The 21,476-nt window shown below is 36.2% G+C and overlaps 2 protein-coding genes across 4 annotated transcripts; one reads left to right on the top strand and one right to left on the bottom strand.

Annotated features, from left to right (window-relative positions):
- Positions 1 to 480: 480 nt before the first annotated feature.
- LOC121773755 (chromosome transmission fidelity protein 18 homolog) lies at positions 481 to 8,733 on the top strand. 2 transcript variants are annotated; one of them, XM_042170675.1, is made up of 23 exons: positions 481 to 1,153; positions 1,536 to 1,597; positions 1,806 to 1,946; positions 2,122 to 2,397; positions 2,719 to 2,805; positions 3,399 to 3,500; positions 3,612 to 3,677; positions 3,921 to 4,031; positions 4,108 to 4,169; positions 4,460 to 4,504; positions 5,212 to 5,285; positions 5,478 to 5,545; positions 5,686 to 5,754; positions 5,855 to 5,955; positions 6,028 to 6,109; positions 6,252 to 6,330; positions 6,423 to 6,510; positions 6,578 to 6,731; positions 7,147 to 7,329; positions 7,444 to 7,503; positions 7,647 to 7,906; positions 8,237 to 8,342; positions 8,466 to 8,733. In XM_042170675.1, exons 1-23 carry the CDS (start codon positions 547 to 549, stop codon positions 8,517 to 8,519), a joined length of 2,937 nt encoding a protein of 978 aa, XP_042026609.1. In that variant the 5' UTR covers positions 481 to 546; the 3' UTR covers positions 8,520 to 8,733. The 2 variants fall into 2 exon arrangements, with proteins under 2 accessions (XP_042026609.1, XP_042026610.1); XM_042170676.1 differs by having other exon boundaries at positions 8,440 to 8,733.
- A 6,730-nt stretch (positions 8,734 to 15,463) lies between these two features.
- On the bottom strand, positions 15,464 to 16,792 carry LOC121775258. 2 transcript variants are annotated; one of them, XM_042172308.1, is made up of 2 exons: positions 16,585 to 16,792; positions 15,464 to 16,297 (listed from the first exon to the last, which is right to left on the bottom strand). In XM_042172308.1, the coding sequence occupies exons 1-2, from the start codon at positions 16,710 to 16,712 to the stop codon at positions 15,955 to 15,957; spliced, it is 471 nt and encodes a 156-aa protein (XP_042028242.1). In that variant the 5' UTR covers positions 16,713 to 16,792; the 3' UTR covers positions 15,464 to 15,954. The 2 variants fall into 2 exon arrangements, with proteins under 2 accessions (XP_042028242.1, XP_042028240.1); XM_042172306.1 differs by having other exon boundaries at positions 15,464 to 16,306; positions 16,585 to 16,781.
- Between the last annotated feature and the right edge of the window lie 4,684 nt (positions 16,793 to 21,476).

Here is a 21,476-nt window from a genome sequence, read left to right as displayed (position 1 = left end):
TTCTCTTCTAATTGTGTGTGTAATCTGTGTTCTGCGTCTCTCACTACTGAGCTCTATCGAGCTATTTATACAAGATGCAATCAAGAAATAAAATCCAACTAACTCTATTTCCCAAAGTTAGTTATAACCGCTGCTCGGCTAAAACCGAACTGCCATTCTTGGTTAGCAACCGAACTGCATTTCTCGGCTATCAACCGAACTGCCATTCTTGGTTAGCAACCGAACTGCATTTCTCGGCTATCAACCGAACTGCCTTTCTCGGTTATCAACCGAACTGCCTTTCTCGGCTAGCTCAAAGCCGAGCTTTATTTCTTGATCTCTTCTCGGAGCTGCCGAGGCTCCACCACTCGATCACAACCGGACTCAAAGCCGAGCTTCATTTCCGAGCTCAGAAGCCGAGCTCCAGTAGTTTGCATGGACACACTTTCACAAAATATATATAGCACTCAGTTTTCGGAATATTTTGCCGCTCTTCTTCGTCTCCATTTCCCGCCAAACAAACACACACAGTGGTTCCCTCTCCGTCAAGGTCGCCGCCGCTCGCACATGATGGATATTCCCGATTTGGATGAGCTGGAATGGCTGGAATCCCATGCGCAGGACGACGATCAGTTCGACGACGATTTTGAGCTCGATGTCGAACCGCCCTCACCCCCTTCATCACCGTCTCTTGAAAAGCCTCCACAGCGCCCGCCTCTGTCTCTCCCTCCCAAACCCTCCCTTCAGCTAAACCCTATTTCCAAAAAACGCCCCGGATCTGATCTCTCGAGCTCGATATCGCTAGACGAAACCCCCAATCACCGCCTCAACATTAACGGAACGAATGGAAAGAGGAGCAGAATTGGAGAAGACGAATCTCGGAGTGATAAAGTCGCCCAGCCTGACTGCCCGGGCGTCTCTGAGGAGAACATGGAAGGAAGCGACGACGACGAGGAGTGGCTGAGATTCTCCCCGCCGCAGGATACGATTGAAGAGATGGAGGTGGTGGAGGAGCAGGAGAGGATATTGTTTAGATACGCCACGGAGATAGACGGGGCTTGTGTGCCTATCACAGGGTTGGATGGGGAAAGGGTGTATGCCAAGATATGCACTAGTACGGAGATAGATGAGGAGGCGAGGAACAGGAAATTGAATTTCAGACGAGACAACAATGGTGAGGCTGTAACCAGCACACTTGATCAGTCCTGTTTGCCGTTTGTTTTACATTGACAATGTGATTTTTATTTGCTGGATTAAATAAAAACACTGCTCATTATCTAAGGATTTGCATTAATTTCATCCATGTCTTTTTCCTTGACTACGAGCTTTATATGAATAACGAGAAGAATTTAATCCGTTTAGCATCCCTGTTTGTGTCTTTCTATGCATTTACATTTGGAATTGTACAATGAATGGAGTATTTCTTATGCTTCGATATGCCATCCACAATAGTACGATCTTCACTTGCACAAAATTCATCCTTATAAACCAAGTGCAAACTTCTAACTTACTGAGTGCTGAGAATTGATGTTGATCAAGTGGACTATTACATGCAGGACTCCTTCAGGAACCCGTCAGAGTTATGATGGAAAAGGTTGAGCAAGAACATTTTGCAAAGGTAAGTTTCTCCTGTCCATACTGCTATAAAAACTAATGTAGAGTTTTCCCTGTGACTTTCTGATGAATATTTCCATTCATATTTTTTTGTTGACCAAATGGTTATGTTCTAGTTTAGACAAGTTAATGTGTATAAGCTTTGTATTAGATTTGTCTGGAGAAAGAGAGAAGATGTTATGTACATTGATGAAACATGTTCATTTGTGAAGGCTTTGCAAGGAAGCTTTGAAGATGATACCGTAGAGGTAGTCCCATCATTGGCGCCAGTTACTACTGAAAAACTTTGGGTGGAGAAATATGCTCCAAGTTCATTTACAGAGCTTCTCAGTGATGAAAAGACAAACCGTGAGGTTGTGTAGCATCTTTTATGTCACTTGCTACATGTTTTTGGTAGACTTCTCAAATAAATTGATTTGACTGTAGTACTCCTACATTTCTCTGCCACTTCTGAAATAAATTTATTTGACTGTAGTACTCCTACATTTCTCTGCCATTTGTGTAACCTTTGTAATCTATACACTGCAGGTTCTCCTGTGGTTGAAACAGTGGGATTCCTGCGTTTTTGGGTCTGAGATAAAGAGTACCACTGATGATGTTTTGACTTCATTGAGACGGCATTCTACAGGCTCCCATCATCTTAAACAATCTTCCAGGAGTTTTTCTCGAAATAACAGAGAAACCAGATTTAACAAAGATATGACGAAGGCTGATATGGAGTTGGATAAAGAAAACAACACCTCCCCAGGCATTCAGGAAATGTGGGACAACAAGAACAAAAGTTCTGGTCCTCCAGAACAGAAGGTTATTTATGTGCATATTATCTTTTAACAACATTTTGCCACCTTAATTATAACACCTTTTGATTGTGAGGTGGAGCTCAACTGCTGGAGCTGATGTCTCATTCACTAGTAAATGCCAATATTAGGGAATTTTGTGATTGCTATATGAGTAATCTGTTCTGGATTTATGATTACTTGCAGCATGGGCAACTAGTTCATTTTTGCAATCGAAGTTGCATGTATTACTGTCAATCATTTTACAGTATCATCTGCATTACATTTATTTCAATGTTTCTTCTCTGACATTTTAAGAATGCTAATATACTGTTTTTGACCATTGCAGGTCCTATTGCTTTGTGGTTCCCCTGGACTTGGGAAGACTACACTTGCACATGTAGCGGCAAGTCATTGTGGGTACCGCGTTGTTGAGGTCAAATGATTTAAACTATATGTTTTATGATTTATGAGCTCATATTAGTTGCCTCTTTTTTTGTTTTTTTTTTATGGTCAAATAAACATAAGATTTTAAAGGCCGCGCCACGGTGGACTCGAACCACTCTACCGCTAGGACCACACACACTTAATTGCCTTTTTGTCGTAAAAGCAAATAGCTGACTATTTTTGCCTCATTGCTGGGTGGTTTATTGTGAAGAATATTTTCCCATGCTCATAGAATGTGCACTGAATGTTGCTTTAACTAAATATGCTGATTAGGATGAAATTTTTTACAAGCCATCAAGCTTGTCCTTTTTCCTACTGTTTTTTAGATATTTACCAGGTAAGAAGTAAACTGTTTACCATAAGTAAGGGAGTCTATCCAGGATAAGTTCTTAGTGCAGATGAATACTGCTATCTAAATATGAACTCTTCTGATCACACCACCAACTAAAAGTGCCAAGTTTGCTTTATTGAAATTTAAGTATCATGCATATGAAGTGATAAAGTTGGGCGAAGCCTTACATTTTAAAAACTTCAAATACAGAAACCCTTTAACTGACTGGTTGGGTGTTGTTCATATGTCAGATTAATGCAAGTGATAACCGGTCAGCATCAACCATCGAAGCTAAAATCCTCGATGTGGTCCAGATGAATTCCGTAATTGCTGATTCAAAGCCAAAGTGCTTGGTTGGTTTCAGTGTGTAATAATAACACTGTCAATATACCTTTTCAACTCTTTCATAATTTTCATTCCTTAGTTAATGTGCTTATCTTGAACAAAATTTGGGACTTTTTAAGGTTGTTGATGAGATAGATGGGGCCCTTGGAGACGGAAAGGGTGCTGTAGAGATCATTCTTCGATTGGTAAATTATTGCTTACATTTCTTTCTTTTTTGGTCATAATATCTCATTTCATAAAGAAGTTATACAGTTGAAAACCCATACCTCCATGGTAGATTATAGTAAAAGCTACTAGTGCGGTAGTGAACTAGTGCCTTGGTAAAATTAGGTCAAAGCATATTGGTTTTGCTCTGTGCATAGATAGGAAGGCTTTCTAATGTCAGATATTCACTACAAAACACTATATTATGAACCATAATGATGCAGTTAGCGGCTGAGAAAAAACTTGATACTGGAAAAGAAAACGTATCTCAAGAGGCAAATACTGGTCAAAAATCTTCTGGAAAGAAGCAGAAAAGCTCAGTTTTGCTGAGACCTGTAAGTACGACTTTGCCTTGTACCGTTTCTCATATATAATATGTATTGGTATGAGTTGAATGTTTGGGATACTTAGGTGATATGCATCTGTAATGACCTATATGCGCCAGCCTTAAGGCCATTACGTCAAGTGGCCAAGTAAGTCCCTATTATTTGATTTTTTCGTTTTTTGAGTTTCTTTTGCAATGCTGGACTTGTCAGGACCAGCATAACAAAATGTGTTTATTTGGAATTGCAATAAATGTTAATTATCAGCTAAGAAGAAGATAAGAACAGAGTAAGAAGCATGTAATCCATAATACATGATTAAGAGTGACAAATCTCATTGCAGGTTTACAAAATTTGAGCAATTTAAAGTACATAAACTATTGATTCCGAGCAATAATGCTACAAGATGAAGATCTCATAAACTTACGCTTCTGTTTCAGGGTTCACATCTTTGTCCAACCAACTGTGAGTCGTGTAGCAAACAGGTATGAGGTTGATTTTGTTGATTTCATGAATCAGTTGATGTTTCTTACCAATTTATTTCCGTTGCTTGATTTGATATATCTGATTTTCCATGGTGTCAATTTTTCATTTTTGCACACAGAACATCACTCCTTGTTGATCTATATCTGCTTGGAACATTATGGCTAATAAAGGCGTTTAATTATTAGAAGATTTGTAATATCTTTGGAAGCTGTTTATTTCATTTATGTTAAAAACATTATTAGTTTGAGAGTAATCTATTCGATATTGATGTATAACTCTTCATAAAGTATCTTCTTATGATCAATTTCCCCTTTATAAGGGATTTCCCCCCTTCTAGTACTTAAATTCTAATGTACTTGCTGTACTTCATATACTCCGTTTATAATAGCTGCTCATTGATTATTGGCAAATGTGCTTGTATGTGATGAATCATTTTTGCAGTTACACCCAGTTGATACAACACAGATATAGTACACAACAGACTGATATTAAATTCAAAGTAAAGGCTATAAGTTTGATATGCTTTTCAAAGTTTAGTGTTTTGCCACTTTCCCAGTATGGTCCAATGACCATTTAAGTGTATTATGTAAAGTTTGGGCTATTATATAGGTTTATTTGATTCTATTTTCTGTTAATTGTTTGGTAATATTAGGAAAATGCTGTTGCTTATCATTTTCTAAGCTTGGTGTGTAAATTTTAATGACAGGTTGAAATATATTTGTAACAAGGAAGGAGTAAATTCCAGCTCCGTTGCTCTTTCTGCTCTTGCAGAATGTACTGGTAAGTCAGACTTGCTGTTGAATGTACCAAGATAATGTATTTTTCATAGCTACTCAATGCATACAAAAACATAGAAGCTTGGTGCTGAACACTTTATGTAGACAAACTACATATTTGAGTTAACACATTAATTATTATTATCACCAAGCAAGTCATTGTAGTAAATGTGTTCATAATCTTCACTTTCATCAGAATGTGACATACGGTCGTGCTTGAACACTCTTCAGTTTCTTAACAAGAAGAAGGAAATGCTGAATGTGGTATGACCTTTAGCAACTTTTCTTTGATATGTATGTGTGTGTGTATCTAAATATACGATCAATATAGTACTTATGATGCTCTCTTGAAACAAATCAAAGATGGTTTGACCTCCTTATTTTGATTACTTTTCTGCTTCAAGATGGATATAAGCTCTCAAGTGGTGGGTCGGAAAGATGCAACTAAAAGTGCTTTTGATATATGGAAAGAGGTGAGTTGCCATTGTTTTCAGTTACATGCTAATTTGCTTGCTCATTATTCTGTTTTCTGTTTTTCATATATTCATATAATATACATTTGTATGTACAAAGATCTTCCAAAAGCAAAGGCGGAAATCTGGCAGAAGATCTAACAACTCAAGCAACAACGTGTCCAAAGACTTTGAATATCTCTACTCCTTGATATCTAACCGGCAAGCATAAATTTTCCTTTTAAGTTCGACTGTTCAAGTGAAAGTCGATTTAATGTTTTTTTATTTTGCCAGTGGCGATTCGGAGTTAATATTGGATGGGATCCATGAAAATATTTTTCAGCTCCATTATGTTGATCCTCTGATGCAAAAGACTGTGAGTCTTGCTATTCTTCATTTGTTTTTTTTTTTTTGTTTCGGTGGGGTACAACCCCTCAAATACTCACTAGGTGTATGACTTGGAAGAATCATACTACTTTGGAGTAAACATAAACTTTTCACTGAAACTTATGTCTTAGGTACAATGTTTGGACAATCTGGGAGTTTCTGATGTAACTCATCAGTACATCATGCGCACACAAAAAATGTCTCTTCTAGGTAATACTGTTATAGCAATCTTCAGATGTCACATTCTCATTATATGACGCGTATCTGGTCCTAATTGTTTTTGTTATTTACTTCTTCCACAGTTTATCAACCACCCATTGCTATATTTATTCATCGTCTGATAGCTCAACTTGAAAGAAAGGATATTCAATGGCCAAAACCCTTACAGAGGTATCTACACTACCTTTAATCTCTATTTTTCACACTCTATGAGTATAATCTAATTGTCATTCCACAGACACCGAACCATTTTGGCAGAAAGGATTGACATGTTTCACTCATGGCATAATGGAATATCACCATATATTTCAAGGCATTTGTCAACAAAATCCTTTGTCGAAGACTCAATTTCGGCATTGTTGCATATTCTTTCACCACCATCTCTGAGACCGGTAAATGATTTTATTCCATTGACTTCAGTTCTCAATTTTAGGTTTTCACTCTATTACACTGTTAAAAAAATCGTGAATACTCGATATGTAATGTCCCACAACTGATGTGAAACCTATGCTTCAAAAATTTATTAGCACAGTTTACTCTTGTAGCAACATGGATTATTCAATTGGTAATCTGAAGATGGATGTCAAACAGTTGCTCGAGCAACCCCGTAGTGCAATTGTATCGCTACTGGGCCACACCTCTGTGGGCTGGGGGCATTACACGAATCATTGGCTTACGTATAAGCTGTTTTAATTTCTCCTTCATTCACAATGGTAGAAGGTTTCCACTAGGAATGTAAACACCAGTCAACCACATTTGCTGCTTCTGTTTCTTGTGTGCAGTCACTAATGCATTCTCCATATACAGGTTGCACTGCATTTGCTTTCGGACAAAGAAAGGTGTGATTTGGTGCAGTTAGTAAATACGATGGTCTCATATTCTATGACGTACAAGAACATCAAATCTGATCGACCTGACACTTGGAGACGTGAAGATGAAGCAACCACAATTGCACTCGATCCACCGCTTAGCAATTTCGTACACTTCAAAGTTAGTTCCGTGGTTATGAAAATGAGCTTACAATATAATGACTTTGATAAAATACTTGGTATTACTGCTCTGGAAATATCTCCTTGGTTTATTTGGTTTCTGCCTGTTGAGCAGGACTACAGTTCATGCCATATTGATCTTGCTTTGGCGGTAAAGCAGGTCTTGGTTCACGAGGTAAGTTATAGAACTGTGGGATGATTTATTCTATTTCTGAATTAATGCTCCAGGTTGTTCCTTCTGCTATTATTTTACGTTTTGTTTTTAAATTCCTGCATCAACCCTTATGACCCTTATATGCGATCATCTAATAATTGCAGGTGGAAAAGCAAAAGATTCTTCAAGGTAGCCTCTCCAAATCGGCCAATCTGCGTGAGCAGGAGAACCATGCCCTTGCAAAGAATAATGTTGGCACTAGACCACCATCAAAATTTAGTTTTACAAATGGTGCGGTTGAAATGAAAACGAACCAGAAAAGTCAAGCAGTTGAGAAACCTGAACTTCCTAAAGCTGTTGTTGAAGTAAAATCAGTTCAAAAGACGAAAAAGTCTTCTGGCAGCCTGACTAGTTTTTTCAGTCGGTATGATTATTCCTTTATTGCTTTGATCTGTTTCTAGTTAGTTAGATAGGAAAGAAAACGGTAAATGCAACCTATTCACAAGATTGAAAAGCAAAATAAGATCACACTCACACATTTCATTTCATGCTATTCCTCTGTTTCCAGCTCATCGTACCAAATTTTTTCTAATACTCTTCTCTCAACACCGATTGATGAAATCTGTTTCCCTCTAACTTCCCTGTTTACCGCGGGGTTGCAAATGATTGATTTTACTCTTATACACTCGTTGTTCTTTATATATTAAAGAGATACTTTGTTTGTCATTTATCATCTCTTATGCATTTCGATCAGGATTAAAAAGGTTGGTGAAAAAGGTTCTGAAGCTACAAACAGTGATGTGCCAAAGTCTGCAACAAGCCGGAGAGATTCACACCCTTTCTTGTTCAAATTTAACGAGGTATGCTACTGTTACCTTGAAACCATCGAATTTGACATGATTTCGTTACCTGACCCTGTCCTAAAACCGGGTTGGATCCATCATTTTGGTCGACCAGACTTTAGTTTGGTGTGCTTTGTGCAGGGGTATACAAATGCAGTAAAGAGACCGGTGAAAATGCGTGAATTCCTTCTCTGATTTATCAAGCTCCAACAGATATATAGTATTAAAACTTCCAATAGTTTTTTAGAAAAGAGAACAGTTTCAGGTGTTTTCCCATTTTCAGTTTTGATAATGTAAAAATATTATACAATTTGCTAGAAAAAACAAATAAGTGTATTTTATTCTCATCCTAAAATACTGAAAAAGTCCTACCAAGGTGTTTAGATTTTAGTTCAGGGGTGTCTGGTGACTGTCGAGGTGAAATGACGGTATTTTAGAAACCAATTTTGAATTCCACTTCAAAAATAAAATAAATTATTCGCATTTGGTGAATCGGATCAAGATTTCTAGAGCTAGAAAATAAAATTAATGCTTTGAAATCAAAATAAATATTTCTTAATATACTCTCCCATCTTTTAAAAATAGAAACTATTTACTTTTTTGGTTGATCTTCTAAAAATAAAAAATTTCTATATTAAATTTTTTTTTCTCTATTCAGATGAGATTTATTTTCTTTTAAAACACTTTGTTAATATATTTTTCTTACTTTATTAATTTTATATTAAAATCCGTGTTTTTGCAAAAGTGTCCATTTTTAGAGGATAGTGGAGTATGTTATTTCAGATGATTCTAAGATTTAAAATTAGGGCTAATAGCCCAAAAATACCTTTTACTCAATTTAGTTTTTTTTCTACAAATTTTGAAAGTGGTGAAAATATAAACGTACTTTGAGTTTGTAGTAAATTTTACCCAAAATTCAGTTTCACTTTAATTTAATCCTATGTGGCGCACAGGATGTCCATGTCACTTAACCGTCAGTTTGTTAAAAACTACACCTAGCTTGAATGTTGTAAAAAAAATACACGAACTTATGAATATGGTCAAAGTCTGATTTCTTAGTTTGATAGATTTTATTGTTGTGTTAATGGTTAACACCATAATTATTTTAGACTTATTGGTAGTAGGGAGTGATCACATCGCTAACTTATCATTTAATTGTTAACTACAACTAATTTAATACCATAAAATTTTAGAAATCTTGTAATCAACAATTTGTCATGTGTAATTTCATTTTTCATTTTTTAATATTAAAAAAATATTAACAACTATCAAATTTATGATTTAGAAACATAATGTCAATATAGTGTATGAAATACATCAACACAAAGACATGACAATGTCAATACAATTTCATATTGACATTGTACCAGCATTGTATTGACATATTATGTGTCGTGTATTGATATAATGCTCTTAACGAAATTTATGAAAATTTTCAAAAACAATTTCAAATTTTGACATCGGAACATATGCAAGTGAGATCTCGTTATAATCCTTATGAAATTATCTTTAATTTGATATATGTTTTGTGAAAAAATAATTTAAATCGAGAATGTTATATGCATTTTAAAGTTATGAGATATTTTTCAAAAGTTAATTAAACTAATTTACTGTAAATTGACCTTAATATCCTTATTGACGTTTTTTGTTGATAGTAGTGACATTACGAGGCTGATGATCTAGACCTTTGATTTGAATATCTAATGGCTATTATTTAATGGTAGTTAGCAATAAAGTATTGATTTAGCGATATAACACTTCTCAAGTACTAGTATATCTTTATTTGAACCTGATCTATTAAAAAAATACTATAAAGTTCAAAACGGTAATTCAACTAAAAAAAACGTTGATATCTTTATTTGAACCTGATCTATTAAAAAAATACTATAAAGTTCAAAACGGTAATTCAACTAAAAAAAACGTTGATAACTGTATTATGGCATCTATAGACTAAAGTACTAAAAGCTCAAAAAATCTAATTTTGAAAAAAAAATTAGAATATCCCACAGTTAAATTATTCCATCCTATTAATATGCTTTCCGTGTAAAATTTAATGTCCTTTTTTGTGTGATAGATCATCCTCTCTCCCTCCATTGATTTTGTATGTATAATATTTTCACTAAGATGCCAACTTTGTGGATTCTTCTCTCTCTACATATAAGTAAACGGATGAGATTGTACAGAAAAAACGTAGTACAACAAAATATTGACAAAAACTCTATTAAGAATCAAAACATACTATATATATGATTAAATGATTTTTTTATTTTCAGTTTGTACATATTTATTGCATCTAAGTCATATGATCATATCGATGATTCGGATTCATATTCCATAATCAAACATTTGAGAATAAAATTTGGCTCAATTAATTGTCATTAGTAGTAGATCATTATGATGGATATCACTTTAATAGCTAATCTTTATCCGCGGGCCCTTCAGCTTTAACTACAATTAGTAATCCCCACTTTTGTTTAGTCCTTTCCATATAAGAAATGGGATTCAAACAATTGGACGTAAAAAATAATGGGACATTACTTTTTTTACTAAAAATTCATATTTCCTCATTTACCAAAACGGCGCTAAAATAAGGAAATCTTCATTCCTTATGATGACTATATATTTTCTATTCTTATTTGGGGACACTAGGGGTGGGAATACGGGTATCCGTGGATACCCGATCCGAAAAAACTGGGTACCCAAACCCAAAAATCATCTAAAATATTCATCTGATACACGACTCGATATATTTTCGGGTAATCCAATACCCTCCCCGGGTATCCAAACCCGACGAATCGGGTACCCAAATACCCGACTCTTTACATGTGTTAATAACTAATAAAAAATTCAAATTATAATTATTTTTATATAACTATAGAAAATATTTAAATAGACTAATATCTTTAGTGTTGCATTTATTTTGTAGTATAAAACTATAAAAATGGGTCAATTTTATTTTAAAGTACACGATTATATTTATGAGGATTAGTTATGTAAGAGCATCCACAATGGCTTTCGCCCAGTAATGACCCAGCCATAGCCCAACTACAAACTCCCCATGCCACATTATCACCACTAAAAATTCTCCTGCCACATCATCAGGACAAGCAAATAGCCCAGCAATAGCCTAACAATAGCCTAGCCACATCACTCCTAATTATATAAAACAAATAATTGACAATCACACAAAATACATAATTAAATTTACGACACAGATACGCGAAAATTCAATAATATTATTTAAATTAAAAAAATACATTAATTTAAAAAAAAAACTCCTCTTCCACACACGAATTACGGAATTACATAATTAAAAATTACATTCACGCAAAACACGGAATTAAATTTACGACACAAATACGGGAAAATTCAATAATAATATTAAAATTTTAAAAAGTACATTAATTAAAAAAAATTACATTAATTTAAAAAAACTCCTCTTCCACACACGAATTACAGAATTACATAATTAAAAATTACAATCTCGCAAATACGGAATTAAATTTACGACACGGATACGGGAAAATGCAATAATTTTATTTAAATTTAAAAAAGAAAATTATAAAAAAAATTACATAATTTTAAAAAAAAATCGGCTAGCCGATTCCGAGCCCGCAATGGCGGCTAGCGGATCGGCTTGCGGATCGCCTAGCGCCCGCGAATCGGCTAGAGCTCGCCGATCGGTTAGCCTAAATTGTCACAATGGAGGCTAGCGGATCGGCTAGCGCCCGCGATCGGCTAGCCAATCCACTAGCCTCCATTGTAGATGTTCTAAGTAACACCGTAAAAGTTACACATTTAATTAAAATGTAGAAGCAGTGACCTAGAGTAAGAGAAATTGACTTATTTATACTACTATAAGTTTAGAGAAAGTTATAATTAGTAAATAAATTAGCCCGGCTCTTGAAGCACGGAATTACTAAACCTAATTTATAAAAATACTTAAAATAATAAATTGGGTGTTCGGGTAATTCCCGATACCCATTCGGATTACCCAATACCCGAATTATCTTAAATTTCAATATCCAATCCTATATCCAATCCCATAAAAGTGGATATTGGATACCCAATACCCGGCGGATATCGGGTCGGGTACGGGTAAATCCAATTCCCCCGATATCCGTATTCCCACCCCTAGGAGACTCCATGATTATAAATTTATAACCAAATAATCCATTAAAACATTTATTTGCTCATCTGTCCTTTAATGACTAACTAATTTAATATGAAGAAGAAAGCAAATTAACAAGATTGATGAATATCGATTTCAATATAAACTTTGAAAATAAATTGGCCCATCGTAGAGTAATCTCATCGAAGCAACCTCCACTCCATCAAATAATATTTTATAATCAATTTCAAAATACATCCAAAGCCAAACTTAGCGTTTACATTGCTCGCACGAAAAAATAAACCTCAGCTAGAATTTATGAATTCGTCCCAGCGCCAATGCGCTTGCGCCGCTGGAACGGCGCTGCTCGCTGCGAAGAGCACGTCCGTGCCAGCGAGCAGGCGACGTGGCGGCACGCGATTGGGCAACGGCATTGCCGTTGCCTTTTAAATTTTTTTTATTAAAAATCGGTTTTAATTAAAAAAACCGATAAAAATTCACATTTTAATCTATTGATACCCCCACTTTTTAATTTTTTTTATTTTCCCCCCAAAAATACACATTTTCATCTATTGATACCCCCACTTTCACACCCAAAAATTCACACCAAACTACTCAATTCTCATCTTCATTCTCCCATATCCATTCTCATCTTCATTCTCCCATATCCATTCTCAATCTTTCTTCCACTCCTACACCATAACAATGTCCGGCCACGGCGATAACCCCCCGGGCTCCGGTTGGAACCCCGAATGGTTCGGTTCACCACCGTTTCCTAGTCCGGAAACGGAATACTCGGCCCCTCCTCAAACCCAAAGTTCGGGCGTTCCGGGTGGCTACCGACCTTACCCAATCGACGACCAAGGTGCCCCCGAAGGGCGATACGGGTGGACACCGGAGCCTAGGCCGACCGCCCCCTCCCAAACTCCGACTCCTCCTACTCGCGGTGTCCGCACACCGTACACTCCGACGGAGATGGATAAATTTTTCAAGGCGTACTTGGAAATCTCCAAAGATCCGGTGGTTGGCACGAACCAATCCGGCGATCACTTTTGGTGGCGCATCGCTCGCCGGTACAATGAAAACCGACCGCTGGGAACAGTCGAGCGCAACGAGAGTATGGTGCGCAACGCCATCTTCCGAGCCAACGATGAAATTGGCAAGTTCAATGGCTATTTCCTCCAGGAAGAGCGGAATGCGGGGAGCGGCCGGAACGAGGTCGACTTCATCACTGCCACGATGAGCACCTACCAATCCATGAACTACAAGCCGTTCAAGTACCTCAATGTTTGGCAGGAGACGCGGACGCACCCGAAGTATATGGGAGGCGTAACATCCTCTTCTAGCGGCTCCTCCAAACGGTCAAGGTCGGTATCCCTATCCGACGCCGGCTCCGAAGAAGTGGCTAGCCAACTCGCCGGAGCTAACTTGAGTAGCCCCGACGCTGGCCCGAGCGGTTCCCAACGCCGACCGCAAGGAAGAAAGAAGGCGGCGGCCAATCGCCTTCGAGCCGCGGCTGCAACCGCCGATGCTCCAGTTCCCGCTCCCGTTCCATATGAGCCACCTCCACCCCCCACCAACTCGTTGTGGCAGCTTTTGGCCCAACTCAATATGGCCGATAGGTCCACTATGACCCCCTCGCAACTTCGATCACACGAGGCCATGATATTGGGCCTCCAAAGACAATTGGGGGTAGTGCCATCGGATGAGTAGTCGTCCACGGGGGTATTTTTAGCTTTTAATTATGTAATTTTTAATTTCTAGGAGTTTAATTATGTAATTTTTAATTTTTAGGATTTTAATTATGTCTTTTTTATTTTATTTGTAATTTGAAATATTTATTGTGGTTTTTTAATGAATTTTAATATTATTGAATTCTTTTTGTTTAATTGAATTTTAAATTGAATTGTGCTCGTCCTTGCGGAAGAGTACAGCTGTGAGTACTGTGCTCTTGCCAGAGAGCAGGCAGGAATAGTGGCGCCGGGCCCACAACCGTGCTCGCTGGCAAGGGCACGGTTGTGGATGCTGTAAGGCGTGTGAGAAGGGCCCAAAATGATGGCTAATCAACTTTTATTATATTCTTAATTAACGGCAAAAATTTGGAAGTGGTTTCTTGTCAATATCAATGCACTCATGATAACTATTCTCCCCTCCATACCAATTCTTTAACAAATATACTTATTTTTAAGGATCAATTTTAATATAGATCATCAAATTTGGTCAAATTATGGTTAATATTATCATTTTTGAAATTTGTTAATTATATCATAACTTTGATATATCTTTCAATTATCTTATACTCTCATATTTAGGAAAATTTATGTATGATGTGTCAGACGAAAAATATATGTGGGCAAAACTTTAAGCTACTTAAATGTGTCATTTAATACACCCAGTTAGCCACGTCTTTAATTTTTAAACATGCACACATCACGTCAATGTATTCAGCACGTAACATGCCTGAATATTTTGTTAATGGGACGATTATGAATAATGTTAAAGTTACGAGATTGACTAGAAATTGACAAAATTTATTAATTTTTAGCATTTTTTCCTACTTTTTAATATTAGTGTAACATAAAGAGTATATATTATTAAAAGGGAGAAAAATAAAGGCCAAAAGTGGTAATGGTGAGAAATAGACAATTTAGTTGTGACATTGATCAAATTTCTGCTATGTACCTTTAAAGACCATTTGTCTCACATTTTGTCTCACATTTTAGCATTCTTCATTTTGAAACAACGAAATTCTCTTTCTATTCTTATTCTCTACCAACCAAACCAAAACCCTTGTTTCTATCTGTATTCCTTAACGAAAGATAAAAAGAAAATATGGAAAATGGCATTTTAATTTTAAATACAAAAATAAATGATATTTTAGTAAAATTAAATAAATGATTACTATTTTTGAATTTTACGTGCAGGGTAAATGGAAATATGAAGAAGACGGGGGCTCAAACAAAAGAAAGCAACCACCCTTTTGTATAAAGATGGTAGGAGACAGATTTGCCGAAAAACATCATATATATAGTTGTTAAGATTTTTTTTTATTTACTATATCCAAAAGAAATATTCAAAACGTGAGGTCATTATTGAAGTCGACCCCATAAGTATAACCAAAGTTTACAATTTTCTCTCCCAGACAAAGTAGTTGAATAATAGAAGCGGCAGTGCCAAACATTTCCATCCAATAATTTGAGGAATTATATGTCCACCAAAACTCAAATGTTGGTAATTTTCGAATAAATCATGATAGAGGGTAAAATTCTGGTCCCTCCTACACTTTTTCAAAATCTAAAAATTAAATCACGAACCACAAATTCCGCAATCATCTAATTTCCGATGAAATATGTGATGATATGACAATCAGAATTTAAACATGGGAAACTGTTATGACTATGTTAACTCACTCCTTTACGAAGAAGACACGTGTTTGTGTGGTGGGTGGCGACCACATATTTGGCTAGAGAGGAGCCAGATGAGATCATTGCAAATTGTGAGAATAAAAGTGTTGATTCATTAGCTCGAGACTTCATCTAACAGCTTATACCTTCTCACCTTATTTCTAAAAACAGGTTTAATAATCCTCCTCTCACCACAAACCCCGCCGCGATCGCTCGTCACCCTCTTCCTTCCGGCCAATGGCGGCGGCGCAGCCACCGCTGTTTTATTCTCCCTCTTGCTTCCGTTACCAATTGCTCTTCTATTTTTAAGATTAATGTCGATCTTACCCTTTTTCATCTTCACATCGCGATGATCCGTTTTGTGAGACGAATTTTGCGACGACTTTGTGGTCTCTTCCCCTTTTCGATTGATGCACCAGTTGCAAATGTCGTACGATTCAGCTCCCGGATACAGATTGCTGCAATATCTACCACATTTGTATATATATCAGTAAATATTTACACAATAGAGGCAGTGATAATCTGCATACTATGATCCGGACTGTTATATTTCAACAAATAACCTCAATGGAAAATGTCAATTGGTTGACGTTGTGTCAAATCTAAAAATCTAATGGTTCATATCAGAGTTTGAAATTTATATGATATAAAGAGTTTGTATGATATATAGAGTTTGCATTTGATTACATCCCTATACAATAGACTCAACTCGATTCGATAAAAACAAACTAACAAAATTGATTACTTGTGTTGTGATCGGAATCCGCAGGCACTACATAAGAAGAGTTCTGAAGAGACGCCATGATCTCCACACATACAACATTCAATTGATGAAGATGTTGCACCTTCCACTTCAACGTTTTTTCTTCCCATTTATATGTGCATATATGTGGTATGAATCAAGAGAGAGTATGTATATATATAGGTGTAAATATATGAATTTATATATTTTTTTGAGATTGAGATTGAGATTGAAATGGGTATCATATTCATTTTTCCCAAGTCTTCTTCCGTGTGAGATAAGTTGGAAAAAAATAATAAATATATGCCACGAATAGTGGCATGAAAAAGAAGGGTGGGGGCTCACCACTCACAACCTTTCTTTCTTCCCTTTTTTAAATTGTCTTTCCTACTAAGGTTTTTGCCAATGTTTTAAAAACCGGATCGGCCAGCGAACCGGTGTCGTTACTGGTTCACTGGTTCAACCGGTTCACTGGTCGAACCATTGGTTGAACCGTAATACTGTTTATACATATATATTTATTTATTTAGTTATAAATAATAAAATTTAATTACATGTTTTATCAATAAATATTATAGTATTATACTTTTAATTGTATTATTATAGAAAACAAGTCTTATATTAGTATATTAGAATATTTAATGACGTTAAGTTTGAATACAATAATAAACTATAATACACAATATTAAAAACTAGTATTAAAGTCTATGTATAATTATAAACTCCTATATTGTAAAATATAGTGATTGTAAAAATATAATTAAAATAAAAGAAATATATTATAATTAACAATTTCTTAAAAGAATATAGAATTAAAATGAATTATCTTAAAAGAATATAAAATTAAAATGAATTATCTTAAAAGAATACAAAACTAATATGAATTATTAGTTTTGGTGGAAAAAGAATTTCAGATTTAATGTATAAGGATAATTAATGTTCATAATATTTCAAAATGATCATGTGGTGGAGTGGTAAAGAAGTTGATATTTAGAGATGAGGTCATGTGTTCAAGTCTTAGCAACAGCAAATTTAAAAATTTTTTTTTTTGAAAAATTGAACAAAATTTAAAAAAAAAAATTGAAAAATTGAAAAACCGGTTTCCGGTTCGCGGTTGGACCGGTCCGACCGGCCGGTTCCACCGGTTCGCGGCGGTTCAATGTGCTAGTGGTTTTTAGGGGTGAACCGGACCGGACTGCCTATCGGTTCGCGGTTGAACCGGTCGAACCGGCCGGTCCGGTCCGGTCTTTAAAACATTGGTTTTTGCCGTGTTTACTAATGTTTGATTAGACGTTACAACAAACACAAGTTCCACTCGTGTTTCCATTTGACATGAGAAATTAAATTAGGTATGGTAGTGAATAGTATTTAGGATTGAAAAAGAAAAAAGGAAAATTATTTGAAGGTAGAACTTATATATTATGTGATTGACACATGCAATGAAATTATGGTTTATTTTTATTCTCTGACTGGGTATTACGAGTTATGAGTATGTCTTGTAATATTATACAGGAGTGCTTTTTTTTCTTCAACTTTTTATTATGTTGTCTATATTTGTCATTGTTTTTACCAACTCATATGATATTAAGTTCCTTTATATCATAATGACACAATGTGTAAGAAATAGAACAACTGTGAGTTGTGGTGCAGTTCTTTCGTGATTTAAATTATCACTTTGACTCAAGTACAAATTTTAAGAAATATTCTCTTTGTCTCATAAAATAGATAAACCTGTAAATGTCACAATAGATAAACTTGTAAATGTCACGGTTTCAATGTGCAATTGATAAAGTAAGAAAGAAATTAGAAAAAATAGTCTTAGTGAATTGTGGGGGTCCTCCACATTACTATTCCCCCATTCACGAAAAATAGTTCAATTTTGTCATTTTAGGATGTCTACAGAAAATAGTCTCATTTCTAAAAATGGAAAGTTTCTCTCTCATTATCCACTTTTCTCCTATCTCTCATATGTTACCCACTGTTTCTCTTTATCTCTCCTACTTTACCTATTTTTTCTCATCCTCTCTTGTTTTACCAATGTTTTCATTAAAACTCGTATCATCCACAAATAAGACTATTTTTTGTGTACGAGGGAGTATATTGTTAAAAGCTTTCCATATTTAGACTTTGGTCTAATTTTGGGGACGACCCGAAATGGTAAAACGGAGGGAGTATGAAATAAAGTAGGTGTAAAAAAGTTAATGGAATCGGATCTCATTTTCATATATTAATTTTATAATAGAATGTGGTGTAATGAGTTAGTGGAAAGTGAGATCCGCTTATCAAAAATGAAAAAGAGCAAATGTGGACATTATTTCGTGGATGCATGGAGTAGTATATAATTACTAATTATGAGTTTTGAAATTGGTAAAGTAGGAGAAAGCAGGGGCGGACACACGTGAGAAGAGGGTGGGGCTTAAGCCCTTACCCAATATTTTTTTTTTGTTTTTAGTTTGTAAATTTTTTAAATTTTTTAAAAACCATCTACTTAGCCCTTACAAAACAAGTATCTCTAAAGACTAAATAATTGGAAATGGATTGATGAGCGGGGCTGAATTTGAAATTTTGAAATAGTTGAAGAAAAGGAACAATGGTGGTAATGGTTTGAGGAAGAAGAAGAAGAAGAAGAAGAAGAAGAAAGAAGAACATTAAATATTAAATAATATAATAATGATATAAAAGTATAATAGGGCTCGTTACAAGTATGGTATTATAGGGTTTATTACACTAACATGGCTGATAATGTGCTAAAAGAATGGTGAAATTGAGTGTGCAGGGGCTATAAAGTGCAGAAGCAGCAAGTGCAGGATAAACTAGATCAACTCGGAAAAAGAGCGAAAAATTGACCAGAAATGAAGCTAAGTTAATCAGTTGCGAATCCTGCCTAGCCGACAAGTTGATCATGTGGAGTTCACCACAAGAAGTGATGAGTCAGAGGAGAGAGAAGAAAAGATGTCATCTCAAGGGCATAAATGTCAAGATAGGATGGAATTTCCCTAGGGATTTGGGCCCAACATTGTCCTATAAATATGGAGAGAGTGCACACAATAAGGAGTTTGACACCATCTTTACCTTGAGTCACCTCATTTTAACCTTAGTTTTAAAGTATGGAGTAGAAAACTAGTAGCAGGAGTCGTTGTTCTCGCCAAGGAATGAGGGACCTGGATCTACGTAGAAGTCTTCGTAGTTGGAGTTTTTGTCACACCCTGAGGGGTTAAAACAATTTTCATTCTATTTTTAGTTCATCGCTTTCGTAGTTTAGTTGTTTTTAACGTTTATCTTCCAGTTGCTACTCTAGTTTCTTTTCCATTATTAATCGCTCTTTGAATCTTTGTTTGAAATTCTGTTTTAGTTACTATCGTTTATGAAATGAAGTTTTTAGTTCAAGTTGTGTTGGATCAGGTATTTTCTGTTTTGATTGCTTTTGTTTCCTTTAGTTGTGCCTTGTTTATGCTTTCTCGTAGGTAGATTTACATTTCAGTTCGTCAACTTGCATGAGAATAGGTTAGATACTTTAGATTTGCTTTTCCTTACCTCGATTTCATATGGATCTATCTTTGTCTTGTCTGATTTCATGTTTTACGCTCATTGCTCTGTTTTAGATCTGCTTTCGTTGTTTTTATTTAGCTGCTTAGCGAAGAAGAAGATATAAGTTCGTTAGGATTGCAGTCTCTATCACCATTTCAGTTAGGATTGCAGGAGAAGCACCTGTCAGGATGGCTAAACTAGTTGATAATGATCCTGAGATTGGGTCTCTCAACGCTCACTTGCCCGGAGAACCATCTCAAGCAATAGTGGTGACCCCAGGGCAAGCGAGCATAGATGTGAAGAACAACGTACTGAGCGTCATGCCCCAATATTATGGGAGACCAACCGAGAGTCATATGAATTCTTACATGACTTCTGCAAGATTTGTGGGATTCAAAAACATCCAGCTGGATCAACCGAGGACGACTACAGGCTTAGGGTGATCCCTTTCGCTTTAAAAGCGGAAGCCGATATACTTGGTTCATGAGGCTACCGCCCAACTCTATCAGGACGTGGGCCGATTTTAGATCTCAGTTCCTGGATTATTTCTTCCCTTCCACAAAGACTAATGCGCTGAAGAAGGAGATCCAGAGAGCCTATCAGGATTGCGATGAGCCTTTGACTCAGTATTGGAATAGGTTCAAAGGAATGTTGGACGCCTGCCCAAACAACCATATGGTGGAGGTCGAAATCTTCAACAATTTCTATGAAGAGATGACACCCGAGAGCAAGGATCTGATGAATTCTTCTAGTGGAAGTGATTTCTCGAAACAGAAGGTTCTGGAGAGGCTGGTAAATTCCAAGAAAGCGTATGATTCTCCCACAGAACTGATAATGAGACGAGTGGCATCAAACACCACAGTGGAGACAACCGAAGATAGGATGGATGCTCAGATGGATCGATTGGAAAAAGTTATACTGTCTACCATGGAGAAAAATACACAACCTGCTCCTGTGGTGACAAGGGAACAACAACAGGGGACAAGGGAACCAATCTAATTGGCAGAATCGGAATCAAAACAACTAAATGGTTTCCATGTTCCACCACATTAGAGAGGATACCAGAACAACAACCAGAACACTCAGTCGCAACAGCGTGGTAATCAAGGGCCACATGGGAACTTCCACCAAGGACAGGGGTCTTCGTCGAATCATCCGTTGGGAATGAATGCGAGTAAGCCAAATTCCAAATTACCGAGGCAGATTGATGATGTAGTAGGGAATTTGCTGAATTCTCAGCAACACATTCAAGGAAACATGCAAGCCAATAATGACTTGGTGCATAAGATACAAGAAGCCCAACAAGAGCAGAAAGCGGCTATGGATATGCTGACTAAACAACTATCCCAGATGGCCACAACGCTAAA

Source organism: Salvia splendens, chromosome 17 (assembly GCF_004379255.2).
Source record: "Salvia splendens isolate huo1 chromosome 17, SspV2, whole genome shotgun sequence".
NCBI classification, from domain to species: Eukaryota; Viridiplantae; Streptophyta; class Magnoliopsida; order Lamiales; family Lamiaceae; genus Salvia; species Salvia splendens.
Note: the sequence above shows the minus strand (reverse complement) of the source record. Positions and strands in the feature narration are given on the sequence as shown.